The 9218-nt window shown below is 36.2% G+C and overlaps 1 protein-coding gene and 1 pseudogene across 1 annotated transcript; one reads left to right on the top strand and one right to left on the bottom strand.

Annotated features, from left to right (window-relative positions):
- The first annotated feature begins 1678 nt into the window (after window positions 1–1678).
- Window positions 1679–2760, top strand: LOC143536844 (RING-H2 finger protein ATL60-like; annotated as a pseudogene).
- Window positions 2761–5943: 3183 nt separating this feature from the next.
- Window positions 5944–8247, bottom strand: LOC143536843 (ubiquitin-conjugating enzyme E2 34-like). Its single transcript, XM_077030748.1, has 9 exons — window positions 8101–8247; window positions 7895–7949; window positions 7783–7821; window positions 7621–7684; window positions 7487–7548; window positions 7372–7411; window positions 7234–7261; window positions 6958–7049; window positions 5944–6298 (listed from the first exon to the last, which is right to left on the bottom strand). Exons 1-9 carry the CDS (start codon window positions 8155–8157, stop codon window positions 6043–6045), a joined length of 693 nt encoding a protein of 230 aa, XP_076886863.1. The 5' UTR covers window positions 8158–8247; the 3' UTR covers window positions 5944–6042.
- Between the last annotated feature and the right edge of the window lie 971 nt (window positions 8248–9218).

The following is a 9218-nucleotide window of genomic DNA, read 5'->3' as shown; positions in this document are numbered from 1 at the left end:
AGTAAGGTTCATCTATTTGGCATATCCGAGTAAGGTTCACTTTGTCAAGCATGGTTGTTCTTCAAGACCAAGTATTTTACTCTTCCGAGTAAGGTATGGTCAACCAAGTCCAAGAAGCCAAGTAATTGGAAGACCGGGCAAGGTATTATTTAATAATTATGGTTCGAGTATACTTGATGAGTTGATGGAATATCTCTAAGTTATATCGAGTAAGGTTCTGCTCGAGTAAGGTATGTACTCCCGAGTACGCCTTATCAATAAGTTATTCAACTAACAAAAGGCCGAACAGGATCATAGAAGAACAAGGTTGCTCGTGAGGATTTGTCGAGCAAAGTTTGATAAGTCCAAGAAGATTGAAGTCTACTCGGTGAATATTTTACTTGGTAAAATATTCTCTAAGTAAAGTCTACCCGGAAACTGATTCCGAGTACACTTCTATGTTTACCAAGTCTGAAGGAAGGCCGAGTACACTGCTTACTCGAAGACTGAAGTTTAATGAAAAGCTTACCCGGAAGACTTGTTTTACACTTAGTATATTTTTGAATATGTAAATTGAGTATGTACTATCGGATAGGGTTTCTAGAAGGAATGACAGCCTGTCTTAGGTTGGCAGGCCTATAAATAGAATAATTAGGGCACGCCGCCAAGTACACACGGAACACACGGAACAGACGGGAATATACGAGTGGATAAGACCGACACATTAATTAAGAGAATATTGTGTGTGTGACGGCTGTCCTAGGATTCCTCCTAAACCCTAATCGATTATCCTTTTGTATGATTAACGTTATATAAATGGAAATCTTTTGAGTGAATCCTTCGTGTGTCCTCGTATATTGAATATTCATTGCAACCGTATGTTTGTTATTGATTCCGCCTTTAACAAACGGTCATCTTTCTAAATATAGTAACCCGTCATTAACTCTCTTGTCAACACGATTAATTTTGTGTGAGTTATGACATGATTGATTAAGATCCGATTAGAAACGACCATCATATTTTGGGACCTGACATAATGCTCTAATCTCCCTATACCTTTTGCTTTTTCATGCTTCTTCAAAAGCAAAATACATATTATTTGAACTAACAAATTATTACCATAGTAACAAACTAACAATGTTACACCTTTAAAAGTAAAACACATCATCATCATCATCATCATCATCATCATCATCATCGTACTCAGTATATCCCACCAATAGCAAAGCTATAGTATGGTCTGAGGAGGGTAAGATGTAGACAGCCTTACCTCTACCCCATAAGGATAGAGAGGCTGCTTCCGGTGAGACCCCCGGCTTGATAGTAGTTTTGCATCAAGCCTTGGACATAAGGCACATAGCACTCAATCATCGGGACACCGGCTGATCGGTGCATGTACCCTTGTCTTTCGGCTATCAACGCCACTACATGATGCCTGATTAACCGTCCGTCACTTTTAACGTTATTTTCACGAGATTAGTAAAATAAAGTCAAAATTAGTGCAATTTCACTTTGCCCACCCGAGGGTTCACACATATATACATCATATGTGCGCACCGCAAGCAGGGCTAGTAAAACACGTGAATGAAAATATTAATATAATATTGTTGTACATTCAACAATTGAAAGTAGGTAATACAATCAATATATTATAATGCTTTTGTAACAAAACAAAACACAAAGAAAGCTAAAAGCCAATACAGATTTCCAAACTAAGAAACAATAAAAGGAATTTGTTATTTGTTTATGTAAGACCCCACCTTTGTTTATTTTCATATGCCTTTGAATCCTCCTTCGGTCACCAAAGATTTCGGTCTTTTATTTATAAATAATCCCATGTCCTCAGTTAAAATTTATCTCATAACTAATAGATCTTTAAACCTCATTTTCTATACCCAAAATGAGCACTTCACCTGATGACCATCTAGTAGAGCTGGCTGCAAAAATCTTAATAGTTTCAATGGTAATATTGTCCATGCTTATCATTTCCGTTTCTGGAATAACCGAACCAACACCCGCACCTGCTGTGGTGATTTTACAGCGGGCCACCAGGAACATCAGCCTGCAGTCACTGTTGGCCTTAACCCCTCATTTTTAAAAACCATACCGGTTATAAGGTTTGACCTGAACGACTTCAAAGATGGATTGGAATGTGCAGTTTGCTTGTCAGAGCTCAGTGAAGGAGAGAAAACTCGAGTTTTGCCAAAATGTAATCACGGGTTTCATGTAGAGTGCATCGATATGTGGTGTTCTTCGCATTCAACTTGTCCAATATGTAGAAACCCTGTGACAGATGAGGCTGCAGTCTCAGCGGACAACGTATTGGAAACACAAGATGACTCACAAGATTTGCCAACAGATATTTTGTTTTGGGGTGATGCTAGCAATTTAACTGCTTCTCAAGCAAATAATTATCATCATGCACCTAATATTGTATCGCCCGAGTCATCATCATCATCACAGACAATTACAGGTAGACCAGATTTAGTAATTGACATACCAGTACTGCAGGTTGATTGTGATGAAGATACAAAATCACCTGTTTCAACTAGAATGAAATCATTAACAAGGATTTTGAGTGGCGGTCGAAGGTTTATCAATCCCTTTAGCATCAACACTGAACAAGGTGGCAGGGGTCATCTTTGATGAATTTATTTGTATATGGAAACATTGATGAAAGATGTTCTGTTACAGATTAGAGCTCATATGTTATCATATCTGGAATTTGAGCCTGTGATGAACAAATCACTCTCTACGTCTGATAACTTAAATTCTTGTAATCATAGAGTTCGTTAAAGCTATAGGTCGGCTCATTTTAAATTCTATTTATAGAGAGGCTTACTTATTATTACTTAATTAACTAATAATATATACATTTATGATTATTTATAAATTATAACTATACCTTATATCTATAACATAATTTATATTATTTAGTTATTTTTATCTTAATCTGATATATAGTAATGTAAATACCTTTTTAATACATTAAGTAAATTAATATAAATAACGGACTCGTTTAGACTCGCAAGCTTACTCGAGCTCGGGATTGTTTATCAAATTACTTGGGCACAAGGTCGTCTAAGCTTGGCTCGATTCGAGCTTTTAGCGAGCGGATTGGCTTGTTTAAAAGCATTTAATTAAAAAAGTTGATAAATCAAGAATAGCAAACCGAATTGCTTGCTAGTAGCGGTTACATTGTGAGCTGTGGAGTCTTCGAATTAGTTGAGTGGCGGAATAAATTAATATGTCCAAAGATCGATAAACCTTTGATCATCTCAACAAGGTACAGTTTTAAACAGAAGAAACTATATCATTATCATGTTACCAAGTAAACAGGACCATATGATCGAGTAGTCGACGTAGTACTAAGTGAAACTATCGGATTTCTTTGTTGGCGTTGGAGCTGTGCAGCCGCCATTTATTGGGCCAGAAACATTTGCATAACCTCGTTGTCTAATTGTTGTTTTGTGTTTGGTTTTCAGTGGTGGTGGTGGCTGTGAGTGTTCCTCAACTCCAATATTTGTCTTGTGGGCTGATCTTAACCATTGATAAACAGCACTAGTTTTCCATGAGCTTTTAGGCCTTGCTTTTGCTTCCAGCTTTAAGAACTGATATATATATATATATATATATATATATATATATATATATATATATATATATATATATATATATATATATATTTGTGATCATAAAACCAACCTACATTATATTCATTTTACAAGTTCATTATATATATGTAAGTAACAGCAGGGGATTAATGAATAATATATAATACCTGTTGAAATTCCAAATGGGGCTCAAACTCATCCATTTAAATGCTTCTTCCCTGATCAAAGAAAGAAACTATCTATAATAACATAAATAGTGTACCTTAATATCTTTGATGTAGAGGAAGATGGATTCATTAGTTGTGAAGAATTTGAATGAGCAAGCTTTGCTTTGCTTAGGTTTGTAAAATCTGTATTATAATAATAATAATGATAATGGCAGATTGGCAGGCATTTTACGCGCCGCATGTTCCGGTTACTTTTCTTACCTTTATGGGACATTTAAGTCCACGCTTAACCTTCCCTTCTACTTCATATTAGGCTGAGGGGTGTGGGGCTTCAGCGGGGGCGCGAGAGCCCCTCCGGGCGCGAGCACCACACCACCGGGGCGCGAGAGGGGCGCGAGAGGGGCGCGAGCGCGGAATTCAAAGCAGGCGCAAGGGGGGTCGCGGGAGAAAGGTGGCGTAAAGGTGCATGGGAAAGTGTGATCTAGCCGTTGGAAAAGTGCAGGTTGGTCGGAAAACTGCTACGACAGATTTTGAACGTAACTATGTGATCGAACTAACACGATCAATATGAGATTAACAACCGGTTCATCGGAAAAAGTGCAGGTTGGTCGGAAAGGGTATTGTTTTGTTGTTGGGTTTCATATCGGTTCATCGGAAAAAGTGCAGGTTGGTCGGAAACCTTCTTTCAAAGGTGGCGGGGTGGGTTATGGAGTGAAGATGGTAAATCAAGGGTATTGTTTTGTTGTTGGGTTTCATATCGGTTCATCAGAAAAAGTGCAGGTTGGTCGGAAACCTTCTTTCAAAGGTGGCGGGGTGGGTTATGGAGTGAAGATGGTAAATCAAGGGTATTGTTTTGTTGTTGGGTTTCATATCGGTTCATCGGAAAAAAGTGCAGGTTGGTCGGAAACCTTCTTTCAAAGGTGGCGGGGTGGGTTATGGAGATTATAATAGCAAGGGGTATTTTTTATTTATAAAAAAATAAAAAAAAATCCGCTGGAGCCCCTGCTGGAGCCCCTCCACACCAGGGCCAGGGGCTCCAGCGGGGGCTCCAACACCCACCTTATCCAGTTTCTCTCTCTGCCACACGTCACAATATTATTGGCTGGAGCCCCCACTCGCGCCCCCGTTGGAGCCCCCCACACCCCTCAGCCTTAGGAAAATTATTTGTTACTAGTATATTTCTTTTATTAAGTAAATAAATCCTCAAACTAATCATTTTCCTAATAATTATAATTATGTTTTCCATATAGTTTACAAAGAAATTTGATATGTGATTGTTACAAATAAAATCAATTTTGTGATATATATATATATATATATATATATATATATTCCATCAATTGACAATCACAATATAAGCGAATCGAGCCATTAAAAACATCCACGAGTCTTATGAGTAGACGACAACCCATATAATCTTTGCTCAAACACTTGTTATGGTTTCATAATCCGATTCTGCACTCAATCTAGATAATATGTTATGTGTATTGTTTCCTACTCTTCTAGGACACTAGATTTCTTCCAACCAAAAAAGAAAACAATATCCAGTAGTAAACCGTCTGAACGTGACGTCGTACCAGATCTGCAAATGAGAGTTCCACTAATGTCCATCTTCCTCCTTGATATCTTGGTAAATCAATTCCAACATGATTCTAAAATTGATAATATTATAGAATACATAGACCTCATGTGAACTTGATATACTTTAATGCACGAAGAGAAACGTCCTAGTGCCTATGTATGGTGCGAGTCGTGCGACCATGAACTCTCAGTACACTTGCAGCAAATGAAATATTGCATACGAGATACTACTGTGTATTTGTTTACGTGAGCATTAATAGAAATAAATGACATGCAAGTAAAAGTAGTAACCGTGGAGTCATACACGTAAACGCGATTTTCTTTAGATAACTATAGTGCTATAACACCCTTGAAAACACCACGGTTAAAATTTCCTGGCTCTAAATAACCCCATTTGTAAGCCCAGATATTATAATCAAAACTTAAATGTTGTAAATAGAAAATGTGAAGGTTCAAATACATAGCAGACATTAGCCGTTTTAAGCATTTGGATATACTTACTGGTACATTATAGAAATGTTCCATCCAAATGGTTAAACCTTAAAACATCAAACACATGCACCTTTATATATAGACAACCAAAATCCAAAGGATTAAACTTCCAACATTTCCAACATCACACAAAAGCATTTACTTGCAACATTTTTTAGCAGACCAAACTTAATATACTCTGTAACTTATACCAACTTCTTTATGACACATTAAAGTTGCATCAGAGGCAAAGCCATTACAAAAACTAGCAACAGCACCATCCACATCGGAAATGACTGTTTTTTGGCCTCTTTCACATCTTCTTTCGGTGCTTCTACTCCTTTTACCTCATCCTTTTTGTCCAACAACTCCTGCGAATTTTCTTCCTGCTTTGCAACAACGGGTTGTTCTATAACGGGCTGCTCAGATAGTCGTTCCTCTTCATATTTCTCCACATACTCTGGAAATAGCTTCCTGAATGTTGGGCTGTAATCAAAGGCACAAAGATTGATTGTGTGAGTTATAATGGTGCAAGTTTAATACTTTATGAATTATGAAAGAGAGAACTGCACAAAATATACCTTTTCCCAATTTTAGCAACAAATTTTATATTAGATGAAATAAAGAAACTAACTCGCACTTAATTACCAATTTTAGCGAACAAATTATATTTTATTATTAACTGAGGCAACAAATGACGTGTTTGACCGACAGGTCAACTTTTAACATAACTAGCTGACATGGAATCGTATTTGTCATTTGAATATTTTACATATCAAAACTGGCTAAAATGGCATCTGACATCCTATTTGTCATTTGAGTGCATATGCTGCACGGCATCTAATTTAACATTTAATAACTATTTTTAAATTAAAAAAATCTATTCATGTTTTATACTCAAATAAAAATAGTTTTCAACTTTTCTCATAAAAGCATTTCTGCATGTCTTCTGATGTGGTAGCAGACATAGCATCAACCGATGTCACATCAACAATTTACAATTTTAAATCAATTATAAGGGGTTGGTTCTAAAATAAAATCAATAGAAAACTGGAACTTAATTTTATTGACACATAATTTAAAGTTAGTTGCTAAAATTAGGAAAAGAGTAAAATTCATAATGCTTGATGAAATAACGAACTCACTTTTTGCAGTTGAAAGCCAGAGATGCCTTCGCAAGGCGCTGCTTCTCTGCAACTGTAGTGTTTACACTACCAGTAGTAGGGCTGTTGTCCATCTGCATCAATATTAATAAAAACATCATGATGATAACAATTAAAAATCACTGCGCAACAATACGTAAGTATTTGCATCTGAAAATGTATGGTGTATTTGAAAGAAAAAAGGTATAAAACGTTAGTGAATTTATTGAAAACTTGGCATATAAAGTGAAACTCATTATAATTGATAATGAAACTCACCATAAAGGAGAGAAGCCCCGTAAGGATACTGCATGAGAAACGAACAAAGAATAAAAATAGTAGTAATAATAATAATAATGGAAAATACAAAAAATAACATAATAGGACACGTGATTTCTTCAGTTATATCAGCACTACCTTGAGACCGACCACATTGGATTCCAGCTTTCTGGATGGACTGGAAAAAAAATAAAGAGAACGTTACTCATCCTTCTTTAAATGTTGTAACTTAAGTCTTTGAAAATGAACTTACAATCACTCATTGACAGGCATATTTTCTTTTGCGTCATAAACCGCCCATTTGGAGTGGTCATGCTACAAAAACACAATTTACTAGATCAGAAGAATCGGAAACCACATACCAATCATGAATTCTGATTTAAATACCTGATTCCTGGAGGTTTAAATGGATACTCCGAAGGAAACTTGATTTTTCCATAGTAATATCCTCCTAAATGACCAAAATTTTACAGATCATCATAAGCTTAAGCTATGTATGCGTATATATATACAGAATGAGAAACGTTGTTTTTCATTTGTGAGACTAACCTGCAAAAGGCGTTCCTTGGCTCCCCTCCAATACGTAATCTGAAATAACCAAAGTATCACGCATATGTAAAAAATAATATGCTAGAAAGAAAGTAACGAAAGGCCCACTTACGCCACTCGAGAATGTCATTTGGGGAAGGGCGGGCAACAACATGTGAAACAGGTTCCTGTAATTGAATATGGGGAGAATAAATATAATATCGTTTATAATAACAGCAGAAGACAATTAGATACGAAGTATTAAGCACTTTGCAGAAAACAAAGGGAGTGCGCATGTAAATATAACTGATAAAAAAGATATACGAAGGCAAGGCATACTTTACAAAGTGCTCTGTATTCCTTTTGAAGACGTTTGACACAAGCTTTCTCAGCCATCTGACAGATATAAACGATGCGCTTGTTATTCTTTACTTGAGCTTTCACCTCGAGAGTATCTTAACTGCCTGCTAACCATTGAAAACTTGGAATTAATATAATCACAAAATCATAAAATGCGGCCACCTATATAAAAAAAAACCCAACGGTCGATAACACGTCAGTCGTTACGTTTAACTCAAATGCGCTCCAAAACAACTGGTGATATTTTATTTATCAAAGTAACATATTCGACACAAATTTCGTAGATCATAACTAGTGAATTGTGACACACATAGATATAGAATAATAATACAAGCAGATGATGTATCTGAAAGAAAACCCTAATTTGGCAGCCGGTAAAATCCAATATCCAATAATAATAATAATAATAAGCATGGGTTAAAAGCTTGTTAGATTTGAAAGCAAATATTATTCGAATTGAAGCCGCCGAATGGATCGGTGAGTAGAGAAAGAAACCCTAAATAATCAATTATAATTGAATAACTCACTCACTCCGTGAATAGATCAACGGAAAAGGGGAAGCCCTAATATAAGAGGAAGATCTGTGTATCAAGTGTGTGTATGTGTGTGAGTTGAAATGAAAAGAATTAAATTAATTAGAATTAGGGATGATTTAGACTTACGAAGAATTGAGCCTCAAATCAAATCAAATCAAATCAAATTGATGAGAAGAGAAGAAACCAGTCAGTCAGTCAGTCGGGCATTCCGATCCAACCCAGCCTTTCTTTTTGATTGTGTTGTGTGGTGGGTTCTGCTCGACTCGAGACACAGGGAGGGGAGGGAGAGATGTCAATGATGATATTCCAGGTATGTATATGTACACTAATAATAATTTTCCTTTTCTTTTTCCTTCTAAATAAATTAACATTTTTATTTCCTACATGTGTTTTCCATAAAATCTTTGTTTTCGTCTCTAAACGTTTTTATTATCAAACCCGTGCCTTTCTTATTAGTGTTTCGACTGTAATTCCTTCATTCGTTCTCTTACTATAGAGTTTGACTCTTGACCATCACGTATGTCCCCCTTGTGTTGTTTCTTTAGCACACTTCTTTTTTGG

The sequence above is a fragment of the Bidens hawaiensis genome, unplaced genomic scaffold (assembly GCF_021521415.1).
Source record: "Bidens hawaiensis isolate Kalapana, Puna unplaced genomic scaffold, B.hawaiensis_p1.1 tig00010929_1, whole genome shotgun sequence".
Classification (NCBI taxonomy): domain Eukaryota; kingdom Viridiplantae; phylum Streptophyta; class Magnoliopsida; order Asterales; family Asteraceae; genus Bidens; species Bidens hawaiensis.
This window is presented reverse-complemented; position numbering and strand designations above follow the sequence as displayed.

Bases quoted from the DNA above. Each gene is read 5' to 3' on its own strand.
- LOC143536843 (XM_077030748.1), bottom strand. From the start codon at position 8,157: ATGGCTGAGAAAGCTTGTGTCAAACGTCTTCAAAAGGAATACAGAGCA. The intron at 7,950-8,100 runs GTATGCCTTGCC...ATTCAATTACAG, and splicing joins AATACAGAGCACTTTGTAAA to GAACCTGTTTCACATGTTGT. The intron at 6,299-6,957 runs GTGAGTTCGTTA...CTTTGATTACAG, and splicing joins CTGGCTTTCAACTGCAAAAA to CCCAACATTCAGGAAGCTAT.